Source organism: Rhinopithecus bieti, unplaced genomic scaffold, assembly GCF_001698545.2.
Source record: "Rhinopithecus bieti isolate Rb0 unplaced genomic scaffold, ASM169854v2 scaffold_19723, whole genome shotgun sequence".
Taxonomy (NCBI): Eukaryota; Metazoa; Chordata; class Mammalia; order Primates; family Cercopithecidae; genus Rhinopithecus; species Rhinopithecus bieti.
In genome coordinates this window covers 1,220,829-1,248,687 of record NW_016809579.1, presented here as the reverse complement: position 1 = coordinate 1,248,687, position 27,859 = coordinate 1,220,829, and the positions used below count along the sequence as shown (strand labels likewise).

Sequence of the window (27,859 nt, the reverse complement as noted above, 5' to 3'; positions counted from 1 at the left end):
CACCTGGATCTGAGACCTCCAGGCTGCCCTTCCCTGCAACCCTCTAGGCAGGCTCTGCAGAAGTTGGGTCAGTATAGGATTTGAGGCTATAAGGACCAGGCTGTTCTGCTGTTGTTTGGACTGAGGGTGTCTTAGCTGAAGATGATCTAAGTGGAAGGACAATAAGAGGGAGACACACAGCCGTTGGGTGGCCACGGTCCCAGGAGTTCCTCTTGTGTGGTGACTGGATCTAACACAATGCCTGGACCCTGTGGCCCAAATGCCCTGGATTATTGGTCTGAACTGCCCATGTTTAACTGAGACCCTCAAGCCCCAGCTCCATGCATCTCACATTCTAAGCAGGAAAGTTTCCTAGTGAGGACTGTGGCATGCCTTGGCACCCCTGGCTTCATACAGCTTTTCCCCTCCAAAAAAATGCCATTGAGTGCAAAGAACGGCCTCATGCAAAGATGTCCCTCCTTCAGAATGTGGTTCAAGAGCAATGACTGCCTGATGCCTTAATCCCAAAGCTGTGCTTTAATTTAGGATGACCTTAAATGCCTTCTAGCTGAGCAGTCCATTGTAACACATTCCCAGTCACACCTCCCACACTTCTCTCCTGAGAGTATATCCTGAAACCCTACTGCACGGAATCCTACCTCTCTGAGTAGGATTCAAGGATCTCAAAACTTAAAAAGCAAATAAAACAGTCTAATGGGAAGAGTGTCAAAGAGGAGAGAGATGCACAAAGAGAGAACTCTGAAGTCTGCAAATATTCATGTACTGATGAGCACTTCTGTGTGAAGAAACTCTATGAAAGAGAAAAGAACCACCCAAAGACACTTGAGGGAACATGCCTCAGAGTGTGTGCGCACACACTCACACAAACACACACACTCTCACACACATACTCACACAAACACACACATACACTCTCTCACACACACATGTACTTTCACACTCACACACTCACACACTACAGTCCCAGAGGAAGGGCCTGAGTTCCAGGGCACAAGGTTGACTCATCAGAAGAGCTTTGCCTCAGTACTGGGGAAATGTGACCCTAGACAAAAGGCTGCTCAGGTCTCAACTCTGAAAGTGTAAAAGCAAACAGAAAATCCAAGCAGTTTCCATGTAACTTTACTGAATTCAATCATAAAGGACAAAAGTAAAGAATGAAATGTAAAATAATCTTAAATCCAACAGGAAAAATATACAATGTCTTCATCCCATCAATATTTCCCGCAAGATGACAAGAAAATATATGCTATATCAAAGAGAAAAATGAATCAATCCAAGGTGACAATTAAGTTGCACACGTGATAGACCGTGTAAACAAGTATCAAAAGAGCAATTCTTATCATTCTATTCTATTCTACTTGTTCCTGAGGATGCAGGATTGAACAAACATGTTAAATAGAGATACAAAAAAGATAAAGAGAGGCCCAAGTTATACTTTTATAAATAATCCATAATATGGCATAATAAAATATACACTGAATGAGACTGATTGCAGATTAGATGCTGTAAAGAATAGATGAGTGAACTTGAAGATATGGCAATGGCAGCTATTCAAGATGGAGCACAAAAGCATAAACAGAGTATCAGTGAGCTTTAGGACATCTTCAACTGCCTAAATTGGTATATTAAAGTCATTAAAGGAGATCAGATTGGCCCAGGAAGAGAAAAGGTAGAAAAACAATTTGAAAGAATAAGGACCAAAATTTCCCAAATTTTGTGAAAACTAGAAACCTACTATTCAAAAAGGTTAATACATCCCAAAGGCACACACACACAGAGAAACAGACAGATACGGGTGAACAACACAATGACAAGAAAAGCCTTGGTTTTTAACTTCTTTTTAAATTTTAGTGTCTGCACAGTAGGAGTACATTTTATTGGGTATCTGAGATGTTTTGGTACAGGCACACAATGTGAAATAACCACATTATGGAAAATAGGATATTCATTCACTCAAGTATTTATCCTTTGAGTTATAAACTATTCAATTACACTCTTTCCGCTTTTTTAAATATGCAATTAATGTGTAATTAATTATAGTCATCCTTTGTGCTGTCAAATAGTGGCCTTATTTATTATTTCTCGCAAGTTTTTTGACCCATTAACCATCCTCAGATAATAGTGGATTTCTTATTAGAAGTAATGCAAGCCTGAGTCAGTGAAGTTATATTTAGAAAATATTAAATGAGAAAACTTACTACCCAAAGTAATCTACAAACTCAATGCAATTCCTATCAAAATACCAATGACATTATTCACAGAAATAAAAAAATCTGTAAAAAATTGGTACAAAACCAGAAAAGACCCTGAACAGCCAAAGCAATACTGAGCAAAAAGAACACAGCTGAAGATATCACACTACTAGAATTAAAATACATTACAGACTATAGTAAGCAAAACAGGATGGTATGGGCATTTGATCAGACACTGAGACCAATAAAACAGAATAGAGAACACAGAAATAAATTCGAATATATATATAAATATATATATAAATATATATAAATTCGAATACCCAGCTAATTTTCAACAAAGATGACAAGAACATCCACTGAGAAAATGGCACAATTTTCAATAAATGGTGCTGAGAAAACTGGATGCGCATGTACAGAACAAGGAAACTAGACACTTATTCTTCTCAGCATAAAAATATCAACTAAAAGTGGATTAAAGACCCAAATATAAGACTCCAAACTGTAAAACTACTAGAAGGAAACTTAGAGAACACAGGGGAAGAACAAGTTCTTTAGGACGTTGGTCTAGATAAAAATGGTATGGCCAAGACTTCAAAAGCAAAGTCAACAACAAATAATAGAGATATGGGACTTTATTAAACTAAAAAGCTTCTGAAAAGCAATGGAAACAATCAATAAAGTAAAGAAAACATGTAGAAGAACAGAAAATATTTGCAAACTACTCACCAGACAAGGAGCTAATATTCAGTATAAAAAAATTTTTTAAAAACTGAAACAACTCATTAGCATAAAAAAGTAATAATACCATTAAAAAGTGGGCCAAGAATTTGAATGCACTTTTCTCAATAGAAGACACACAAATGGCCAACAGCATATGAGAAAAATGTTCAACATCACTAATCAGCAGGGGAATGAAAATCAAAACCCCAGTGAGATACAATCTCACCCCAGCTGGAATGGCTATGAGCAAAAGGACAAAAAATACAAATGCTGGTGAAGGTAAGTGACGTCATATTTCTCTAGTCCGATTCTCTGGGAACAGTGAGAGGGCTCAGTCCTTGCTCTCCCTCTAGTAACTATTTTTCACATGCAAAATATGGACCTTATTGGGAAATAATGCCTAAGACCACCAACACCTTAATCGTTTGTTCATCACACTAGAAATGAAACTGTTTTCTGAATAATATTAACATCTATCTGTGTCTATCACCATAGTGTCAATGTTTGTGTGATCCAATAAAATTTAGAAGGCCTAGAAGAATGCCTTTGCATCTGTGGCCTAACACAGATATAGATGATATAGATATAGATGTAGATATAGATAGTAGGGGGTTGTACCTTGAAATTTATTTCCCTAAGGGACACATTTCACATCAAATTTGAAATTATTCTGGTTTCAAATGTAACAAATGATGAACCTCATGGAATGATAACACAATTGTTTGTGTTATAAAGTCACAGGGTATATCAAATAATGAACCAATCATTCTATGTTGAGGTTAGTCTTATTTTTTTCACTTCAATTCTCGTTATATGAGAACAGTCTTTATATAAGGAAGGAAGGAAGGAAGGAAGGAAGGAAGGAAGGAAGGAAGGAAGGAAGGAAAATATTTCAAGCTTTACAGTAGTAGTGTCACTCTGTAATCAATAAACAACAGAATCAAAACAATAAAAGATTTTACAGAGCAATCTAACCAGCAATACAATTACAAAATTCTGATTCAGATATCAAAACCATTTTCAATAATAAATATATGATATGAAAACCCCACAAAGGTCAAGTAGGATGTATTATACTTGAATGAAATTATGAGCTGAGAGTAGGAAATTTATAAATTTGATGAAACAAATTAAACAATTAAGAGGAAATTGTACTGCTAATGTCTTATTTGGCAAGCTGTTCAATGGAATGCCAAGATATTCTTAAGGAAGTTGCAAATATATTTTAAAATGTTATCATTGAAGTGGATTTTAAAAATGAGGACATGAATACCTTTAAAAGGATTCGGGGTAAAGAGAGAAAATACATGTAGATTGTATGCACATATAAAACGTATTTTAAAAGATAAACTTGTCTTTTTTTATCCTTTAAATAAAAGGAGCAGATACTTAAATTCCTTGCATTTTATTTTAAAATTTAGAGAATGCTTACAGCTTCCCACACTGAAATTATACTAAGAAGCTAATCTAATCAAGGGATAACAATATCAAAACAGAATTATCTTGATGAATCTATTTTCTTGATTTTTAAGTCTAAACGTATACTCAAAGAAATAAAACTATTTATAATTGATTCTGCTGTTTGAAAATATTTACTGATCATTTGCTTTACACCAAGTGACCTCCAGCTCTGAAGATAGGTCAGTGGTAAAATATACAAAGTTGCCCGGCTTCATTAAGCTTAAATCCTAATGAGGAAGAAAAGAAGTAATTAATCAGGGACTTTAAAACAGGAGTGTTGTGATATGGATTGGAATTCTAACTGCATACTGTGTTTGCTGTGTGGAGTCGGGATTGAAAAATAGAGCGATGATAGAAGCTTGAATTCATAGAGAATATGGCTAGCCTGTATTTTGAGGGTCCCTGAAATAAGAATGTGTAATTGCTCTCTTTATTTTCCCAAGAAATCTCTGCAGTAGAGCTTTGGCCTTGTGAGGAAGTACTATAGTCAGCAAGTGGTGAGGGTGGGAAGGTGAATTTGCAGATACCATTTGGAATGACTTCACTTTAAAGGTAAAGTTGGCAGGATTTTCATACGCGTCAGCTCTGAAAATGTGTGTGTGTGTGTGATAGAGAGAGAGAGAGAGAGAAAGAGAAAGAGAGAGAGAATGAGAACCAGACAGATACAGAGAGACAATGACACAGAGAGAGCTGCAGAGACAAAGAATTAAAAGTGGACACCAAGAATATTGAGGTGAGAAATTATAAAATGGGAGTTGCCATTAACCAGAATGAGGAAGAGAAAGTTTGGGGAGTGTCAATGGCTCCATGTGGACTTATTAATTTTGAGATTCCTAAACCACATCCAAGTGGAGAAGTTAGATAGTGTTGGGTGTGGTCTAGTGCTATGGTATCAAAGAAAATATCAGGGAATGTATGACACAAAAATTAGTAAGAAAGCAAAGATAAGAAACGTAAGTGAAAGTCCTGTGTCTAGTGGTTATCTAATACCCAAAAAGTAGTAAAGGTGAGAAGAAACCAGCCCAAAAGTACTAGGGGTAATTATCAAAAATATCAACAAGAAAGTAGGTTAAGTGTTCTGGAATTCTATGAAAGAAAGTTTTGAAAAAAGGAGGGAGGGAGAGATCGACTGTGTTCAATGCTGCTGATACATAAATTAAGACAAAGGCTGAGGAATTACGCTTCAATTCATCATTTAACAACATGGATAACGTTTATGCTTTGATAAGAGCAATTTTCTTGCAGTGAGTAGGTGAGAAACCATATTGGAGTGATTTCCCAAAGGAATGCCTGATCTCTGGATGCTTAAGGAAATTTTTTATTGAACAGTGGAGGCACAAATCAAATTAGTTTTAATTCCGGGGTCGGGACACACTCTAAATATGCACCTCTGCATGCCTCACTTTTTAAAGCTGGGAATCCTGTTACCTTTCAATAACAGAATAATCACCTGCAAAACCCACACCCTTTTAATGGACACACTTTACAAAGATTGACACTAGAGGTTGCTAGAGAGGATGTGGTTCCACGTAATATCTTATTGAGTTACCAATGAGTAAGTAAGCTGGTAAAATGTCTTTGGAAAACTCACCACACCTGCTATACTTAAACATTCAGATGCCAGACACCAGAAATTCCACATTGTAATGTATTTCCATGAGAAAAAACAAGAGACTTGTATTAAAATTTGATTATTATTAAAAATTATCACATTTGGTTTCCTGAATGTTTTATTAGCAAGTCAGTCTCTACCTGTTTTTAGTAGTACAACCTCTACCTAAGATATATTTTATTTTAATCATAAACTTAAAAAATGATATTTTGTCTTAATTCTACATCCAGTGCCATAACCAACATTTTGTAGATCCCACAGAATCATTTTTTGAATAAATAGTGAATAACTTAAATAAGTTAATATTTATCGTGTCCATACACAAATAATGTATCATCTCAGAATACAGTGATAGCATGTTATGTAGAAAATTATTTCAATCTCAGTTAAAACTATTTTGGGCACAGGAGTTACTGTCATATATAGATGCTCACATTGTTTTTTTAATATGAAAATGTTTGTAGTTAATGTACATGTTTGGTACTTAGGCCTTTTGCTCTTGCTGCTATAGCAAATAGTATGCCTATTAAGAACATGAACCTGAGTTTTACTTCATTTTAACAGATTTCTTAATAAAATATGTACCATACTATTTGGTTTAATACAGAGTCATCCACTCCAGCATTGCCACCTGTCCCTCCTCTAATATGGCTCCTGAAGATGTTACCGATAGCAGAGGACTTTATGTTCAACCTAAGCACTTTATAGCCCTTTTATTTTGAACTAGGCATGAGATAAAGTAGTTCAGCAGCAATACAACTCACACTTCTTAAAGAATGACTCTTTCTTTTGAACCTGGTTAGCATTACACATCAAGACAGCGTACACTTCTCTGTCCCAGCAAATCAGTGTTGGCACTACACTCTCTACACTCTGACGACTTGCATTATTGACTTTCTTACAAACACCATTTGAGCTTATAATTTAGATGCCGTCAAATAATGTACGAAAATATGCTAGTTCCTTCCCCTTCTCTTCTGTTCTCTTCTTACCAGACAATTGTCAGTTGTCTTTTCTCTGCAACTGCTTTCTTCTGTTTACTTGATTTTTAAAAGACTTTCTGCACATTTACAATCTTGGTATTGTAGAGACCAAATATGTGGTCAAACTACACATATAGGAAGAGTTGAATTATACGCAAGCATTTTTTTTTTTTTTTTTTTTTTTTTGAGACGGAGTCTTGCTCTGTTGCCCGGGCTGGAGTGCAGTGGCCAGATCTCAGCTCACTGCAAGCTGCGCCTCCCGGGTTTACGCCATTCTCCTGCCTCAGCCTCCCCAGTAGCTGGGACTACAGGCACCCACCACTGCGCCCGGCTAGTTTTTTGTATTTTAGTAGAGACGGGGTTTCACCGTGTTAGCCAGGATGGTCTCGATCTCCTGACCTCGTGATCCACCCGTCTCGGCCTCCCAAAGTGCTGGGATTACAGGCTTGAGCCACCGCGCCTGGCCTAGCCTTTTTAAATAAATGATTCCTCCTCAGTTTTCTGCGATTACTTTATATAATCAAATGTCTTCCAGATATACATCCCAAACCAGCAGTTGCCAAGCTCTGCTTTATTGTCTAATTTCATTAGAATTATCCAAAATTATTATGATAAGTACAGATAAATTGGCATAACTTCAGATTTATGAAATCAAAATTTCCAGAACCCATGAATATGCATTGAAAAATGTATTCCTCAGGTGATGCTGATGTAATATGGGATCCGAGTGTAGAATCCGAGGAAAATAAACCTTCGTGCCCTCTAGTTGACCAGAGTTATCCAGATGACCAGAGTTGCCCTCTTGTTATCCAGAGTTCCTTTCCCCTTTCACTTTCTGCTCTCTCTCCATCTGCACGATCGTCCTCTCCTTCCTCCACTTCTCTTCATCCACATCCAAGCCCTCCTCTTTATGAGAACGTTCTTTGGGATATGTGAATTCATCTCACAGAGTTACAACCTAGTCCTCATGAAGCAGTTTGCTAACACTGTTGTTGTGGAATCTGCAAAGTGATATTTTGGAGCGCATTGAGGCCTATGGTGAAAAAGGAAATATCCTGAGATAAAACTGGAAAGAAGCGTTCTGAGAAACTGAATTGTGACATGTGAATGCAATTCACAGAGTTACACTTTCCTTTCCATGGATCCATTTGCTAACAGTGTTTTCTAGAAATCTACATTGGGATATTTCTTAGCACAGCGAAGCTTACAATGACAAAGGAAATATCCTCCAATAAAAACTGGATAGGAGCTTTCTGAGAAACCTCTTTGTGATATGTGAATTCATCTCACAGAGTTACAACCTTGTCTTCTTGAAGCAGTTTGCTAACACTGTAGTCGTGGAATCTGCAAAGTGATATTTGGGAGCACATTGAGGCCTATGGTGTAAAAGGAAATATCCTCAGATAATAACTAGAAAGAAGCTTTCTGAGAAATTGCTTTCTGCTGTGTGATTTCATCACGCAGAGTTTCAGCTTTCCCTTCTAGTAGAAATTTGCTAACACTGTTTTCGTGGATACCGCAAAGTGATATTTGGGAGCTTATTGAGTGCTATGGTGAGAAAGGAAATATCCTCAGATAAAAACGGGAAAGAAGCATTCTGAGAAACTGCATTGCGATGTGTGAGTGCAGCTCACACAGTTACCCTTTTCTGTTCAGGGATCAGTTTGCTAACACAGTTTTCTTGAAATCTGCAATGGGATACTTCTTAGAGCTATGCAGCTTACAGTGGGAAAGGAAATATCCTCAGGGAAAAACGTGAAAGAAGCTTTCTGAGAAATTCCTTCCTGATATGTGATTTCATGTCACAGAGTTACACCACTATTTCGTGCAGCCTTTTGCTAGCACGGAATTTTTTGTGGATTCTGAGAACTGATATTTCGGATGGGTTTGAAGAGTAGAAGGACAAAGGAAATATCCCCTGAGAAAAACCAAAATAAAGCTTTCTGAGAAACTGTTTTGTGATGTGTGAATTCACACACTTTGATCTTAACAGTGCAGCGAACATCCCTATGCAGCCTCCTTTGAGTTCCTGTGTGAATATGAGCATAGGATTCATTTCTGAAAGTGAAATTGCTGCATCAGAAAGATGTGTGCTTGTAATTTTCACCCTCTGTTGTCAGATTCCCCTCCAGAGGGGTTCTTCCAATTTTCAATGCCAGCCGGAAGTACTTGTTCAGAGTACATTATTGAAAGTGTAAATTTTGCCAAGCTATCAGAATGAAAATGATACCTTGTTACAGTTTTGTTTTGAGTCTCCTGTTCTGCTTAAGTGTGGACCCTTTCACAAATAGTTCAGTACCTTTTCCTTTTAAGATTTGGTCAACTTTTCTTAAATATCCAGATAAGAAGAATTTGAGTCTTTGTGGGCAGGCACGGTGGCTCACACCTGTAATCCCAGCACTTTGGAATAGAAGGACGGGTGAATTGATTGATCCCAGGAATTTGAGATTAGTCTGGGCTACAGAGTGAACCTTCATCTCTATTACATTAAAAAAAATAAAATAAATTTTAAAAAGAATTATTTTAGTCTTTGTTGCCCAAAGATCAACTTTGGGGATATTCCATAGATACCTATAGCATCATTTACAATGTAACCATTTAACGTGATAAAAACCACTGTCAGCTCTGGGCCATACTGAAACAGGTGTCAGGTCAGGGATGGCCACAGGATGTGGCCTGGTTTGTAGGTTTATCTGAAGGTTGAAAATTCCACCAGCATATAATCTAGGTGGGGATCTCTCGGTGAGGGTCACTGTATTTCACCTGTATTATGCTGAGGTCTTTCATTGGATAAGAACATGCTCATATCATCTATTTGATTGGATCGTGGGTTTAAGACAGCCGTGGGTCATAATCACATAACATTTTTCTGCATTGCTTGCTCTGAGTTTTGGGAGAACTTTAATTTATCAGGAATTGACTCCCTTTAAGGCAAAAGTCTGAGGGAGAGGGAGGGGCAAGTGGACCAGAAAGCTTGTACCAAAGCTGGAATATCCAGGGCAGGCTCAGAGAGAAGGGTCCTAATATCAACATTTGACTGAAGCCAAAAACAGAAGAGAACATGGAAGTTCTGAGAATGACAAATAAACAGGCAGTTTAAGTTTTACATGTATTGAATATTTTTATAATCCATGAAAATTCTAGAACATAATGTAACAATGGGATAAGGAAGAGTGCTTGAGATGTTAAACGATAAAGACCCCAAGGCAAGTTGCCAGAGAAAGAACAGAAACTTTTTGGCAGAAATATGTTCCTGCTGCAAATTATCCTCTTATATACATATGTGTGTGTGTGTCTGTGTGTGTAAGGAAACATCCCTTGGAACATCCTTCTTTCCTACAGTCAAGATCACCCTCACTCCACAAGGGAACCTAAACCAAATGTCATATCACACAGAAAAAATAATGCACTTTGTATAACCATTAGAGAGTCTCTATTTGCATATCAAAATGTGGATACTTAATGTTAACATCGAAAATAGTATTTTCATATGCATATGAGATGAATTTTCTTTAGACTGTTTATGTCTGTGAGTTGTCTTTCTTAATAAGGACATACTCTTCTCTTAGAACAATTTAACTTAATGTACTTTTTGTTCTATGTTCTGTATCAATTCTGGTTTTTTTTCTAAACACTGACAAAGATATCCCACGGCTACTGATTACTAAATTCAATTAATGAGTATTTAACTTATGTACATTATTTCAAGAATAGACAGTTGTGGTTTCCAGACATGTACCTCACAGATGTTGCTGATGCTGACTCGCTCTTCTCTTCTAATCTTAGCAAATAAAGTGGGAAATTTGACTTTCCTGAACACTCAGCTGACAACAGGAGAGAGGAGGTAAAACCTCCAAAGCTGCTATCCTTTAAACCTTCAGGATGAATCAGACCTGTAGAATCACCCACACTTGAGTTAGATGAGATGCAAATGAAAGTTTGGTCTTAGAGTTTGGATCGGGATTTAGATGGTTGGGATGGGATGAATGCATTTTACAAGTAAAAAAGACATGAGCCTTGGGGTCTGTAGGGTAGAGAGTTCTTGGCTGAATTGTGTCCCCCAGATCTGGGTTGAGTGACATCCCACCATGAGAAGTCCCAGAGAAGTAAATTTGCATAAACACCAAACATGCAATGCACCACCGGGCCTGAGAGGAAATAAGCGAAGCCTGGGGAGTTCCCACATGCTTTGGGCTCAGGAGCAGAGCTCTGGGTGTCTTACCATGGCCTGGACCCCTCTTAGGCTCTCACTCCTCACCCTCTGCAAAGGTGCTACCCCTAAGCCCTGCCCTAGGCTCAGCCCTTGCAGGCTCCTGAGCTTGTCCTGCCCTGAACCCTGAGCGCAACCTAGGCATAGCCTCAGGTTGAAACCACTGGAAATGTGTTTTTTATCCTCAAGCCCCCTCTCCTGTCCTCTTCTGCAGACTCCGTGGCCTTCTATGAGCTGACACAGCCACCCTTGGTGTCAGTGTCCCCTGGACAGACAGCCAGCATCACCTGCTCTGGAGATGTACTAAGGGAAAATTAAGCTGACTGCTACCAGCAGAAGCCCGGCCAGGCCCCTGTGCTGTTGATATATAAAAATGGTGAGCAACCTCCTGGAATCCCTGAGCCATTCTCTGGTTCGACCTCAGGGAACACGACCGCCCTGACCATCACCAGGGTCCTGAACAAAGACACGGCTGACTATTACTGTTTTTCCGGGGATAAGAACAATCCCATAGTGACACAGGCAGATGGGGAGGTGAGACACAAATCCATTTTTCATATGTGTCATCTTCTTCCTCCAGGACCAGGAAGACTGTGGACCAAGCCATGAGCAGATCTGGCCAAGTTCTACTGGATCTGAGACCTCCAGGCCATCCTTTTGTCTAGCCCTACATGTTGACTCTGCAGGAGTGGGTTTAGTGCTGCTATAATCAGAATTTACTGGTGATTTTGGGCCTCTGGAGTGACTTGGGGAAATAAGAATGGGATGGAAGATGAGAGAGATGCAGAGAAACATCACTTGGCCTTAGATTTTCATACGATGGTGATTGGGTCACTTCTTCCAAATATCCTACATCAGTCCCCAAAAATGCCCAGCTCAGCTCAACACCTGAGGTTCCAGGCTTCCATGGCAGCCTGGGATTTTGAACAGCAAAGGCAGACGAGGGGACACTGCGGCATCTGCCTTGACACCCTTTTCTGAGCTCACCCGCACTCATCTGCTGGGACCTTCTAGAAGCTCAGAGCTGTGCCCTCACAGCAAAGTGCTATTGTTTCCAGAAAACTTCCTTTCTCATATTTAGGTTCAATTTTGAGTGTTTTGATTTGATGACTGCCTAAGGCCAAGAACCCAAGGCCCTGCCTTAATATGGGATGACACTGAAAGGCCTTCCAGCTCCAGACCTCCCATTGTGGATCCTGAGGCCTCAGTTGCAATCCTATTGTGGGTCAGGTTCTCCTTCTGTGGGTGATGCCTCCTTCACTCCTTCCAGAGTCTCTGTCCATGGAAATCTTTACCTCAGAGTCTACTTCCAGGGAACCTAAACTAAGATGGCCAGCTGTCACCAAAATGAACCACCATAGACCTGAGGTGGCCACTATACACTGGAATGCACCAGCGAACTTCCTAAATTTCCATTGTGAGCATCCAAATGCCCAACTATTTCTGAGTGTTCCTTCTATTCTTATAAAATGAAAAGGGAGCCTGAAATGCCAGGTGCTCTGAGTCCTGAAGGAGAGGAGGAATCATATCTTTCTGCAAGGAATCCACAGAAAAGGGAGCAACCTCACATCATGCAGGGACCAGAGATGCTCCCACAGAGGCAGCTGTAGGATGGAGCTGCCCACCTCCACCCTGCACATCCTGCAAAATCACTCTTTCACCCCCTCTTCAGCTTATCAAATTTGGCACTTACGAAGCCAGCACAGCTCACCCTTGGCAATTGGACTCCTTCAAGCCTCCATCAACCACACAATCTCAACATAAAGAATCTCCCCAAAATAAAAATAATAGCAGTAGCTACGAAAACATCTATAAAATATCTCATAAATAATTTTAGATTGTGTGCATGTGTAAATATTATTTTTCACACTTTGGGTTAAATAAAGTATATTATTGAAACTGGTTTACCTTTTTATTTTTTATGTCTAATATGGTGATGAGACAGTAGGATTCACATGAGGCTCACATCATGTTGTGATTGTACAGTGCTGGTCTGGTCTTACCCCTTCAGCTGACAGTGCTGTGGAGTAACCTGCTTCAGCCCTATCTCCACCTGTAGGACATATGTGTGAAGCCAGGGAGGGGCACTGGTGGGAAGGGAAAATGAAAACACAGTGTGGACCTGCTGTTTATGCAGGGTGACTGAGTCCTGAGCCCTGACCCTGCTCTGCCTTAGAGTGTCACATTCATCTCACCAGAGATCACTGCTGGCCTGTCTGGAGCTCAACAACTTGGTGGGATCTGGCAGTTTCTGGCAACATGGTCGCTTGATTTCCAGTGTTATCCTGTCTCTCCCAGGGCCAGTAAACAAGAGAGCTGTTTTCCAAAAGGGAAGTAATACTCTACTGCACATGACATGGCCTTCTTCTAAACCCCTGGGAGTCTACATTGGGTTTCTCCAGTGGGGTTTACCATGTGCAGGAAGGTTTCAGTTACCACGGGTAGTCAGCTGGATTCTCTGGTCCCAGCAGCAGGGCACTCACAACCCTGCCTGCACCTGCTGGCAGAGCCCTCCAATGCTCTGGGGCCTGGAAAACAAGGTGATATTTATGGCTCCTGAGATATGGGTCAGAGTCACCATCCCCAAGTGTAAAATATGCTACCACTAGACCTTTATAGACCTTGTGTCTCTTTCTTCTGGGAGAATGAAGGGTTGTATAACATGTGTTTATGTTGTAGGAGAGTTCAGCTGCTCCAACAACTAAAACTCCAATTTCAGCTAATATGGAAAGAGGAAACATCTTAGTTTATTTCCCACTCTCAAAAGTACCAAAAGTACATGGATCTCACAAAAGCTTCCAATAGGCTGTGCCCATCATGTACATGTGATTGAACTGTGATGTCCAGATGGTCTGAACCCCCATAATGATATAATGATAGGGAAGGGAGAGCTAATGATGCTGGGTAGAGAAAGTGTGAATGTATACTGTTGTCCATCCCACATGAATGTACACTGATTCTGATCCTAGTCTCTGAGGGCAATAGACAAGACCTCAGTATCTGCTTCAATGGTGTAACTGTGCACCTGCAGCCATAGCGTTCTGTTCCAGGAGATCCCCATCTGGCACAGATACTGCCAATGCCACTATTGCCTGTCTGGGTCTGTACAAATCCAAATTCATCTTCCAGGATCCTTCAACTATTGTAGAGATCAGTCCAGTGAACTGAAACACCAGAAGTAATCACACGTACTGCAGGAGAGGAGAGAGCTGTTTCAGAGGGCACAGTCCTGTTGAAATTCCTCTGCTCCTTGGGAAGAAACAGCCCAGAAAATGCCCCAGGGGCTGCATCTCATCTGGGTTCCCAGATGAGGCATACCCCCTACTGTATTGAGATTTCACAGAAGCTGGGGTTGACGTGCTAACATGGTCTTTAGTTCATCCTTGGTATTTTCTTTTTATCACACACTTGTCATTTTGTCTACAATTTCCAAAGTTTCTAAAGTGACTGTCCAGTAGATACAGACGTTCTGAGTGCACTGATGAAAAAGCTCTGGGGTTGGATAGTGGTGATGGCTGCACAACATTTTACTGTACTTACTGCCACTTAATTACACACTTAAAATGATTAAAAGGAAGAAATATTTTGTTACGTTTATTTTACCGTAATAAAAATACTGCATACACAAGAAGCAAAGTAATGCTAGTTTAATTTTGAATTATACAACTGTTAAAAATGGAAAGAATTGTGTACTAAGCACCATTTTCTCTGCTCTATATGCTACAACTCAACTTTATCTCTCTCTCTCTCTTATTAACAATGATCTCCTGTCTGGTCCAAGGTCAGACATTTCCAGTGTTGCAGGAATGTCTATTGAATTTGCTAATTTGTTGCCAGGAAGAATACTCAAATTTCTCATGCTCATATTTGAGTGTCAGCTGTCTCCAGCCAGCATTTCTAAACCAGGATTCTTAGACAAGACTTGTGAAGAATTTTGTAAAAAGTAGCTCCCAAGATGACAGTGTTCACTGTTGGCAGCAGGACTGTTCCCACGCAGTAGGGCTACGCTTGGTGTGCATTGGAGCCATGCACACTGTGCCCACAGGGCAGATTCTGTGCTGCTGACTCTGATTCCTGTGCTTAGGAGGACCATGTCCACTGCTAAGTTTACATGCGAATTTGATTCTTAAGAAAATGGTCATTCATAGCTGTTGGACACTGAGTCACATAGAGGGAGAGAAGGTAGCTGAGGACACCTTATCTCTGATGTGCATGAGGTGATTAGATCTTCTAGTGGAACAGGAAGATGAAGAAACCTGTGGCTCTAAACATGGAATTTCCAGCCCTCAGTCTCTGCTGTCCATTCCCCCTCATCTGTATGTTCCTGGGAGATGTGGACCATGTGTGTTAGAGGTGAAGGGGATTGGGAAGCTTTCATGGTCTCTCTGACCATCTCCCTTGCTTATCTAACACACTCTTCTACACCTACTTTATTGGAGCTTCTGCTCTACAAACATGCCTGAACTCTAAAATAGAGATTTATGAAAGTGCAGACAGATGCAGGAACTCATCCAACTGGAGACTTTTCCACCACTTGAAGCAGTGAACATGTCTCTGCAAGGCTCTGAATTTCAAGTGACAGGATTTTGGGATTTCAAAGAAAACTCAATCTTTGGATAAACCACAATACAAGAGGGAATCGTCACACATTCCCCTGCTGCATGGGCCTCAGTGAGGACTGACTCAGCCAGTCTCAGGCTCCTGGAGACCTCTTAGGTGATGTGCACTGGGAAAGTCTTTTCAGTACAACCTAGGGCAGGTAAGGGTCCCTTACTCTGAAATTCTGCTCCCTGATAATTTTGCTTTCAGAGAAAAGCAAAGACCTGTGATTCTGGGAAGTTCAAAGCCCACAGGTAAGGTCTCCTCATTCTCCCATGAGAACCCGAGCTCTGCATTCCCAAAAGGAAGAGCATCTTCCTGGCATGAAGAGCCAGGAGTAGAGAAGGAGCTTCTCCAAACACGGAATCTACAGCAACCGCCAGTCAGCTTCTGTTGGAACTTTCCAAGATTAGCTGCATAGAGCCTACAATTCCACGTTTATTCTCCTATTTCATTATTTTTGATTGATTTACTTCTATTAATCATTGCATTATCAGTCAGAAATGCTTTTTCACTACAAGTACACGTGTGGCGCGAACCAGGGAGCATCCAATTTTCTCTCACAAAAATAAGTCTGCATGTGCTTGGTGATTGTTCTCCAGATGCTCACCAGTTCCATAGGAAGCTCGAATATTTCTAACTCTCCATTCCCTTTCAATGTGATGTTGACTCTGCTTTAATTGTTGTTGATATAAAGCCTCAGCGTGGCTGCTGCGGGGCCAGTTATCATACCCTTATTCAAGAGATAAAGCAAAGCTCAAATCCAAATTAGTCCTTCCTTCACAAAAGGAAAAGTTCCCTGAGGACAACCTCAGCCATCTGACTCTTACATCACATGGGTCAATGGTAGCCTACATACATGGTCACTCCTGGCTGGGAGACACTGGAAATTTGCCTGACTTTCAATTGAATAGAGGGGATGACACACAGGCAGATGGTGTAGGGAGTATCTGCTGGGTCTGTAAACCCAGTCTGCCTACAGCACTGACCCAGCAACAGGACAGGAAACTCCTCAGAGCAAGGACTGTGTCTTTCTCACGCTGAATTCCTAAAATGCTGTCTTGCCAGGACAGAGTGGGTCCAGGGGAATATCTGTTGGGTGAATGAGCTTCTGTCTCTGTTGTATTGCAAGAGTCACCACCAGCCCACATTGGCCCTATATTTGCATCCAGACCCAGTCAGAGTCACACCTCAGTCCTGTATCCCTCAGTACCAAGCCCCAGTCCCCCTTCAGGACCACCCCCTACCCAGTGACACGTGCAGGGAGCCTCAGGAGGGCCCTGTCACCTCCTCCTCCACAGGTGAGTGTTTGTATTTCCATCAGGAATCTGAGTGCCTTGTGCCAGGTCCTGAGGCAGGAAGGGGCCACACAGAGAAGAGGAACTTCTTCCCTAAGGTCAGCAATCCATGAATAAAAGAATCAGGGAACTGAGCAGCAGGTTCTGAGTGTACACCTGGACCCAGGAGGCCCCTGAGCCTCCAGCAGCCAGCGTAGAGAGGCCACCAGGGGGCAGCAGAGAGCAACCTGGCAGAAACTCCTGGGGATGGGGTGGGCCTGGGCATCAGGGAGATGCTGACATGCAGGGAGGGTCAGTGACCATGACCTGAGACCTGGAGGGAAAGGGGTTCTTCTTTTCTTAGAGCACTTGTCCCTGACATTGATGTTTAAATTCTTCTGACTTCCTGGTTCTCAGATCTGACACTTGGAGATGGTGCCTATTTTTCTGACACAGATTCAGACACTTTGCCTCTTCCCATCGCCCTGGCCCCCATCTCACGGTCACACATGACATCCCATTCTGTAGTCACACATATCCCACCTCGCTGCCCTTTGCTCTGGGAGCTCCTGTCTTGCAGACATAGGGATTTCTCCTTCCCTGGCCACTCCTCCATGTCCACTGTTCCCAGTCTGTCCTGGCGAACCCCCAAATTACAGCTCTTGATTTCCTTATGAGACACAAAATACTTGCTCATTAACCTTTCCTTGATTTCAGTTTTTATCCATTGATACATTTTCCCAGCAACTGAATACAACTTAGTTATAATAAACATTCACTTCCAGGGTCTTGGAGTTTGCAGTCCCCTCTCATTTTCTCATGAAGCAAACATCCCCTTCCCCTCCTGATCTGTTCCTGGTCCTGACAGCACCCTGATGATACCGAGGCACAGCACCTATGACCTGGCGCTAGAACTCACTGTCAAGGTAGAAACTTATCACATCCCATGGATCTTGCAACACTCCGTGTGCACTTGGCAACCAAGGAATTTCATTCTCCTCTAGTACTGAGGAGCTGTGCCCTGGGGTGGGGCCTGGACCTGTCCAAGGCTTCTGCTGGCCCCTGTAGAGTGAGAATGAAGAGGGTCCCTGCATTGGGCTCTGCATGTGTCTTCAAAATGGATTTAGGCCAATACCAGACATCTCACATCTGACATAAAATATTTATGACCAGGACATTTCTAGAGATGCAGACAAAAGCTAACCACCTTCCTCCTGAGCCAGGATGGAAGAGAGGAGGGGACTGTGGACCCCAGGTAATTCCCCCATCACCACTGTGACTCTGGCAACCTCTTGAACAGGGTCAACCACTATCCTGTAGGAAGAACTTTGTATCCCCTAGAAAATGAAGAGAAACTCAGCTCTGAGCTTTTCCATGACCAACCCAGCCAAGCAGCAAGGTTGGGCACAATCTGGGTAAAGATGTGAGCCCAGACCATGGGATCAGTGGGTGAAGGAAAATCGCATGGGCTGAGGGGGTGGGTAAGCAGGGGCCATCCCTCCTCTCTCTGTTTCCTTTGGGGCTGAGCCCTTCACTGGAAATCACAGATCTCCTCCAGCAGCAGCCCCTGACTCTGCTGATTTGCATCACGGGCTGTTCTCTTCAGCAAAGGTATAAGAGAGGCCTGGGAGGAACCTGCCCAGCCTGGCCTCGGGAAGCAGCATTGGCAGTGCCTCAGCCATGGCCGGGACCCTTCTCCTCCTCGGCCTCCTTGCTCACTGCACAGGTGCTGGCCCCCAGAGTCTCACAACCTGCCAGCCCCAGGGCTCTGGGTCGCGTGGCCCTGACCTCTGAGCTCAGCTGGGCCTGCCTGGTGGTGGGAGGACGCTCATGACCCTGCTGCAGGGTGGGGGGCTGTTGGGACTGAACCCCCCCACACTTGCTCAAGGGCTTGTGAGAGCTGAGCGGCTGCACCTGCCAGAGAGAGTAGTGGTTTTCAGTTTCAAAGGCTCCACACAACAGGAAAGTCCATGGGCCACTGGCACTGGGGCTGATTGCAGGGATACCTGAGGGTTCACAGGACTCCTGTAGCTTGTCCAGCCAGGAGGACAGGGATTTCCTAAAAAGGGTCTTTCACCTGCAAGTTAACCTCTACTTTTTTTCTTTCTTTCCTTTGCAGTCTCTGAGCCTCCTATGAGCTGGACTCAGCCACCCTCGGAGTCAGTGTCCCAGGACAGCGAGGCCAGGATCACCTGTGGGGAGGACAACATTGGAAGTAAAGCTGTGCACTGGTACCAGCAGAAGCCAGCGCAGGTCCCTGTGCTGGTCATCTATAGCGATAGCAACCGGCCCTCAGGGATCCCTGAGCGATTCTCTGGCTCCAACTCAGGGAACACCGCCACCCTGACCATCAGCGGGGTCGAGGCCGGGGATGAGGCTGACTACTACTGTCAGGTGTGGGACAGTAGTAGTGATCATCCCACAGTGACACAGGCAGATGGGGAAGTGAGACCAAAACACCCTCCCAGTCTCTGTCACCCTCTTGCTCCAGTCCCGGGAGGCCTGTGGATAAAGCCATGAGTGAATCTGGCCCAGTTCACCCGGATCTGAGCCTTTCAGGCTGCCCTTCCCTCCAGCCCCCTCCAGGAGTCTCTACAGAACATACTTCAGGCAGAGACATGGCCTGGAAGGACCAGAATCATCTGGTGACTTGGGGCTGTTGTGTTAGTTAGAGAATGAGGGCCTGGGTGGAAACACAGACAGAGGCAACCTCTGTCCACTGTCCTGCCCCTGGATGGTCATATGGTTGGGACAGGGCAACTCCTGAGATCAACTGTCCAGATCAGGCCCCAGAACTGCTGCCCAGCCCTGCTGAGGTCCTGGCCCCAGACTGTGTGGCAGCCTGTGATTCCCAACAGAGCAAACCAGAGGAGGGGTCACTGTGAAGTCTGCCCAGATCCCCTCTTCCTTGTGACCCACCTGGCACTGCTGAGAAGCCCAGTCGCTTCTCAGAGGTTGTTTTCAAAAGAGAAATAATTCGCAACTGCACATGACCTTGACTTGTTGCTAAATCCCATGGGTCTACAGTAGGATTCTCCTCTGAAGCTTTGCCTTAAGCACAGGTTTCAGTTCCTATGTCCAGTTCCTCTATTATGGTAGAGTCTGCTAGTTTCTCAGTCCCAATAGCAGGACACTCACACCCCTGCCTGCACCTGCAGCAGAGCCTTTCTGCTCTTGGCCCCAAAATAACGGATGAGGCTTTTCTCAGACCCGTGATTTATGAAGTGGCACAATCTCGGCTCACTAAAACCTCAGCCTCTCAGGTCGAAGCAATTCTCCCTGCCTCAGCCTCCTGAGTAGCTAGGATTACAGGTGCCCACCACCTCGCCTGGCTAACTTTTGTGTATGTAGTAGAGATGGGTTTTCACCATGTTGGCCAGGGTGGTCTTGACCTCCTGATCTCAAGTGATCCACCCACCTCAGCCTCCAAAAGTGCTGGGAATATACACGTGAGCCACTGCACCTGGCCATGTTTTTCTTATTTTTGCTCTTCCTCTTTTCCTCAATACCTCAGGTCGGTGAACTGGGGAGATTTTGAGGGACAGGCTCAGTGCTCCCTCAAAATTCCCCTGTCGCACATCTCTGAGGCCCTGTCCTGGAAACTCCCCAAAAGTGGATGGTCTCCCTATAGGATGGGAGCTTCCAAAATGGCTCCACAGGGAAGAGTTAACCTGAGTCCATTCCTTCTTCCTCATTGACATCCAGCATTTGTGATTTCCATGGATGTCAGTACTTTTGTAGCTGAAATCTTTCTTAATCTACTTGAGATAATTAATTTAATAAATATTCAGACATTAGTTGCATCCAACATTTAAATTTCTTTAATCAATTGGTAAACATAGCCATGATTATATATAGTTTAGGCTTCATAAACTTCGATTAAATGGATTTTATGAAAAACAAAGTAACCATTTTATTCTACGTGTATCCTATATCCATATGTTGTGTACTTGAAATATCCACAAGAAAATATATTTCAAAAATCAAATTGTATTTATTGCCTATTGTTGCATAAAAATTGCTCCCCAATAGTGAGCATGGTAAAAAAGAACATGTGTTTGTGATCTTGTCACTTCGATGCACCTGGAATTGACAGTCGCTTAGTTTTGTGGTTCTGGCTCTGGGTTGGTCATGAAGTAGCAGCCAAGTTGTCAGGCCAGGCTGCATTGAGAGACCAGAGCAGGTGGCCAGGCCCTGCCTGAGGGGCTTTTACTGTCCCTACCCTGTTTGGCAGGGTAGGAGGAAAAGGAGAGAGTGAAGTGTAAGGCTTTTGTCCTGATCCCCCTTGTCAAAGACTATCCCCTACATGCACCATTTCTTATTCTTTCCCGGGACATCCTAGGCATAGAGCACTGCCCAAGTATTCTAAGGCTGTAGAGTATTCCACAGCAGGATTTTAGCCAGGCAGCCTCTAATGGTTATCACCATGATTTTGATCTTACATATCACACTGCAGCGAGCATCCTGTGCAGACTCCTTTGAGCTCCTGTGTGCATATGAACATAGGATAAATTTCCAGAAGTGCAATTGTTGGGTCAAAAGGATGTGCCTTTCTAACTTTTACCCATTGTTTTCACATTCCCCTCCAGAGGGGTTCTACCAGTTTACAATGCCAGCCCTAAATATCGCTTGGAGTACATTGGTGAAAGTGCAAATTTTTGCCAACCTGTGAGATATAAAAAGTTATCTTGTTGCACTTATATTTTGATTTCTCCTATTTTGCTTGAGGTTCAGCATTTACTCAAATATTTTAGGGCTCATCACTTTTTAGAATTTGGTCAACTTTTTCTTAAATGTCTAGATAAGAAGTGTTTTAGTCTGTGCCACACATGAGACAACTTTGGGGATAATATGTAGGTTCTGATAGCACCATCTGCAATGTAACCATTTAAAAATATGAAAACTGCTATCAGTTGTGGGGATATTTAAAAAACGTGGCAGGCCGGGGATGTCCCACAGGATGTGGTTTAATGTTCCCTGGTTTCTAGGGTTATTTGAAGTCTGAAAATTGCACCAGCATGTGTTCTAGGTGGAGACCTCTTTGTGAGGGACACTGTATTTCACCTCGTACAGTGGCCTGAGGTCTTTCTTTGGATAAGAACATACTTGTACCATCTATTTGATTGGATCTTGTCTCTGCTCAAGACAGCCCTGTGTCACAAGCTCATGACTTTCATCTTCATCCATTTGCTCTGAGTTTTGTGAGAACTTTAGTATAACAGGAATAGAGTTTTTTGGAGTCCATAAGATGGGGGTTATTGGCTGAATTATGTTCTCCACAATTCATGCATTGAAGCTGTAATGCAGTGTGTGTGACCGAAATTGCACATAGCATCTTTAAAGAGGTGATTAAGTGAAAATGAAGAAATTAGGGTGGATTCTTATCCAATCTGACTGATGTCATCCTAGAAAGTAAAAATTTGCACACACAGAAATGAGACACCAGAGATGAGCGTGCAGAGGAAAGACCATGTGTGGACACAGCAAAGAGGTAGCGACCTGCAAGTCAAAGAGAGAGGCCTCAGGGGAGATCAAACCCACCAACACCTTTATTGTGGATTTTCCAGCTTCACAACTGTGAGAAAATATCCTTCTGCCATTTAGGTCACTAGCTCTTTTGTATCTTCTTGTGGGAAGTTTAGCAAATAAAAACAAGAGGGACCTCAAAGACCTTGGATGCGGGAGAAGGAGGACATGGAGTAGGGTGCAGGAGGCGGGGCAGGGAGGGGCTGGAAGGTCGCGCTCTGAGGTGCATCTCCTGGATGGAATCTTGACTCCACTCACTACTGTCTGGAGGACTTGGGAAAAATATTTAACCTCCTAATATTGATTTACTAATAAAGATAGGTTTGGAGCATAAGGCTCCCCATCATCCTATTCCATATTGTAAAGTCTTCTTGAGGTAACACTTGTAAAACTCTCACCAATGCATCTGGCATGAATTATGGGCTCATAGGCAGCCCTTCTGAGTGATCTAGTGACGTACAGAAAATGGCATTCACGTTGTAGGCACCAGGGGGCGCTGTGAGGTTTAGTCTGAGGCCCCTGATGAGTCCAAGCCCTGGTAATGCTCAAATGCAAAGGGCAGTACTGTTGTTTCCTTTAAGGCCCCTTGTATTGGGTAAATGTTAACACACACTTGACCCTTCTTCTGATCTTGAGAAATTACTCAGAGAAGGCCATCAGGCTCAGGGCCCAGACAAGAACTAGGACAAATGTTTTAGGGAATGGAGAGCAGATTTGCATCCACTGCTCACCAGAGCCACTTAATAATGACATAAGAATAAAGGAAGTAAATTTGCATGAAGAGATTCCCCTTCCCATGATAAAAGAGGCCTGGAGGTTCCTCCCCAGCTGTGGGCTCAGAAGCAGAGCTCTGGGTCATCTCCACCATGGCCTGGACCCCTCCCCTGCTCATCCTCCTCACTCTCTACACAGGTGCTGCCTCCCAGTGCTCAGCCCCTACAGAACCAGGGATCAGCCTAACCCTGAGGTTTAGCTCAGCACAGAAAGTGATGGAGGGTGTAGGGCTCTGGAAATGAGAGCCTCATCCTCGGACACCCCTCCTGTCCTCTCTTGCAGGTTCCGTGGTTTCCTCTGAGCTGACTCAGGACCCTGCATTGTCTGTGGCCTTAGGACATACAGTCAGGATCACCTGCCAAGGAGACCAGCCTCAAAACCATTATTATGCAAGCCGGTACCAGCAGAAGCCAGGCCAGGCCCTGTGACTGTCAGTCTATGGTAACAGCAATAGGCCCTCAGGGATCCCCAGGCCCCGATTCTCTACTCCTTACTCAGGAAACACAGGTTCCTTGACCATCACATGGCGGCTCAGGTGGAAGAGAGAGCTGTCTATGACTGTCACTCTTGGGACAGTCAGTGGAACTATCCCACAGTGACCAGACAGATGGGGAAGGTGAGACAGAAACCCCTTCACTATCTGGTTCACCGCTCCTCTCATCCAGCCCAGCAGGATTGTGACAAAGCATTGGAGCAGAGCTGACCAGTTCCACCTGGATCGAGACCGTCCAGGCCGCCCTTCCCTGCAACCCTCTAGGCAGGTTTCTGCAGAAGTTGCGTCAGTATAGGGATTTGAGGGCTAGTAAGGACTAGCTGTTCGTTGCTGTTGTTTGGACTGAGGGTCCTTAGCTGAAGATGCTAGTGGAAGACAATAAGAGGAGGACACACAGGGCCGTTGGTGGCCATCGGCCCAGGAGTTCCTCTATGGTGTGACTGGATCTAACCAATGCCCTGGACCCTGTGGCCCAAATGCCTGGATTATTGGTCTGAACTGCGCCCATGTTTAACCTGAGACCCTCAGCCCCTGCAGCTCCATGCAGCTCACATGTTCTAAGCAGGAAAGTTTCCTAGTGACGCACTGTGTCATGCCTGCATCTCTGGCGTCTATATCAGCTCGCCCTCTGAAAAATCACAGGGTGAACGTGCGCATTGAGTGCAAAGAACCGGCCTCATGAAAAAGATGTCCCTCCTTCAAAGTGGTTCAGAGAGCAATGACTGCGTGATGACTTAATCCCAGAAAGCTGTGCTTTAGATTAGGATGACCTTAAGATGCCTTCCTAGCGAGAAGTCAAACTATGTAACACATTCCAGTCAGCACGCGTCCCACACTATCTCTCCTGAGAGTATATTCCTGAAACCCTACTGCACGGAATCCTCCTCTCCGAGTAGGCTTCCAGGGAGCTCAAAACTAAAAAAACAAATAAAACAGTCTAGTGGGAAGAGTATCAAAGAGGAGACAGTTGCACAAAGAGAGAACTCTGAAGTCTGCAAATATTCATGTACTGATGAGCACTTCTGTGTGAAGAAACTCTATGAAAGAGAAAAGAACCACCCAAAGACACTTAAGGAAACATGCCAAAGAGTGTGTGCTCACACACTGTCTCACACACACACACACACACTCTCAAACACATACTCACACAAACACACACATACACTCTCTCCCACACACTCACATGCTCTCACACACCACAGTCCCAGAGGAAGGGCCTGAGTTCCAGGGCACAAGGTTGACTCATCAGAAGAGCTTTGCCTCAGTACTGGGGAAATGTGACCCTAGACAAAAGGCTGCTCAGATCTCAACTATGAAAGTGTAAAAGCAAACAGGAAATTCAGTTTTCATGTAACTTTACTGAATTCAATCATAAAAGATAAAAGTAGAGAATGAAATGCAAAATAATTCTAAATCCAACAGGAAAAATGCACAATGTCTTCATCCCATCAATATTTCCTGCAAGATGACAAGAAAACACGCTATATCACACAGAAAAATGAATCAATCCAAAGTGACCATCAAATTGCACACACGATAGACCGTGTAAACAAGTATCAAAAGAGCAATTCTTATCATTCTATTCTATTCTACTTGTTCCTGAGGATGCAGGATTGAACAAACATGTTAAATGGAGACATAAAAAAGATAAAGAGAGGCCCAAGTTATATTTTTATAAATAATTCATAATATGGCTCAATAAAAATACTCTGAATGAGACTGATTACAGATTAGATGCTGTAAAGAACAGATAAGTGAACTTGAAGATATAGCAATGACAGCTATTCAAGATGGAGCACAAAAAGCATAAACAGAGTATCAGTGAGCTGTAGGACATCTTCAACTGCCTATATTCGTATAATTAAAGTCATTAAAGGAGATAAGATTGGACAGGGAAGAGAAAAGGTAGAAAAACAATTTGAAGGAATAATGACCAAAATTTCCCAAATTTTGTGAAAACTAGAAACCTACTATTCAAAGATGTAACATGTCCCAAAGACACATACACACACACACACACACACACACAGAGAGAGAGAGAGAGAGAGAGAGAGAGAGAGAGAGAGAGAGAGAGAGAGAAATACAGGTGAACAACACAATGACAATAACAGGCTAGGTTTAAAAATTTTTTGAATTTTAGTGTCTGCACAGTAGGTGTATATTTTATTGGGTACATGAGATATTTTGATACAGGCATGCAATGTGAAATAACCACATTTTGGAAAATAGGATATTCATTCCCTCAAGCATTTATCCTTTAAGTTATAAACTATTCAATTACACTCTTTCAGTTTTTTAAAATGTATACTTAACTTGTAATTGACTATAGTCATCCTGTTGTGCTGTCAAATAGTAGGCCTTATTCATTATTTCTCACTGGTTTTTGACCCATTAACCATCCTCAGATAATAGCTGATTTCTTATTAGAATTAATGCAAGCCTGAGTCAGTGAATTATATTTAGAAAATATTAAATGAAAAAACTTACTACCCAAAGTAATCTACAAACTCAACGCAATTCCTATCAAAACACCAATGGCATTATTCACAGAAATAAAATATCTCTAAAATTGGTACAAAACCAGAAAAGACCCTGAACAGCCAAAGCAATACTGAGCAAAAAGAACACAGCTGAAGATATCACACTACTAGAATTAAAATACATTACAAACTATAGTAACCAAAACAGGATGGTATGGGTATTTGATCAGACGCTGAGACCAATATAACAGAACACAGAAATAAATTCAAATATCTATACTCAGCTGATTGTCAACAAAGATGCCAATAACACACACTGAGAAAATGGCACAATTTTCAATAAATGGTGCTGAGAAAACTGGATACCCATGTACAGAACAAGGAAACTGGACACTTATCCTTCTCAGCATAAAAGTAGCAACTAAAAGTGGATTAAAAAACCAAATATAAGACCCCAAACTGTAAAACTACTAGAAGGAAACTTAGAGAACATAGGGGAGGAACAAGTTCTTTAGGACATTGGTCTAGATAAAAATGGTGTGGCCAAGACTTCAAAAGCACAGGCAACAACAAATAATAGAGATATGGGAATTCATTAAACTAAAAGCTTCTAAAATAAAGGAAACAATCAATAAAGTAAAGAAAATGTGTAAAATAACAGAAAATATTTGCACACTACTCACCTGACAAGGAGCCAATATTCCGTATAAAATTAAAAAAAAAAAAAGACTGAAACAACTCATTAGCATAAAAAAGTAATAATACCATTAAAAAGTGGGCCAAGAATTTGAATGCACTTTTCTCAATAGAAGACACACAAATGGCCAACAGCATATGAGAAAAATGTTCAACATCACTAATCAGCAAGGGAATGAAAATCAAAACCCCAGTGAGATACAATCTCACCCCAGCTGGAATGGCTATGAGCAAAAGGACAAAAAACACAAATGCTGGTGAAGGTAAGTGACGTCATATTTCTCTAGTCCGATTCTCTGGGAACAGTGAGAGGGCTCAGTCCTTGCTCTCCCTCTAGTAACTATTTTTCACGTGCAAAAATATGGACCTTATTGGGAAATAATGCCTAAGACCACCAACACCTTAATCGTTTGTTCATCACACTAGAAATGAAACTGTTTTCTGAACAATATTAACATCTATCTGTGTCTATCACCATAGTGTCAATGTTTGTGTGATCCTACAAAATTAAGAAGGCCTAGAAGAATGTCTTTGCATCTGTGGCCTAACACAGATACAGATGATATAGATACAGATAGTAGGGGGTTGTATCTTGAAATTTATTTCTCTAAGGGACGTATTTCACACCAAATTTGAAATTATTCTGGTTTTAAATGTAACAAATGATGAACCTTATGGAATGATAACAAGATTGTGCATTTTATAAAGTCACAGGGTATATCAAATGATGAAGCAATCATTCTGTGTTGAGGTTAGTATTATTTTTTTCACTTCAATTCTCACTAAATGAGAACAGTTTTGATATAAGAGAGAGAAGGAAGGAAGGAAGGAAG

At 42.3% G+C, this 27,859-nt stretch overlaps 2 gene segments (V, D, J or C); both read left to right on the top strand.

Annotated features, from left to right (window-relative positions):
* The window catches only part of LOC108540636 (Ig lambda chain V-I region BL2-like), a 574,188-nt gene that overhangs the window by 288,263 nt on the left and 258,066 nt on the right, over positions 1-27,859 (top strand).
* The window catches only part of LOC108540637 (Ig lambda chain V-III region LOI-like), a 286,101-nt gene continuing 277,426 nt past the window's right edge, over positions 19,185-27,859 (top strand). The window contains 1 exon segment of the V gene segment in view: positions 19,185-19,474. Coding sequence covers positions 19,191-19,474 — 284 coding nt within the window.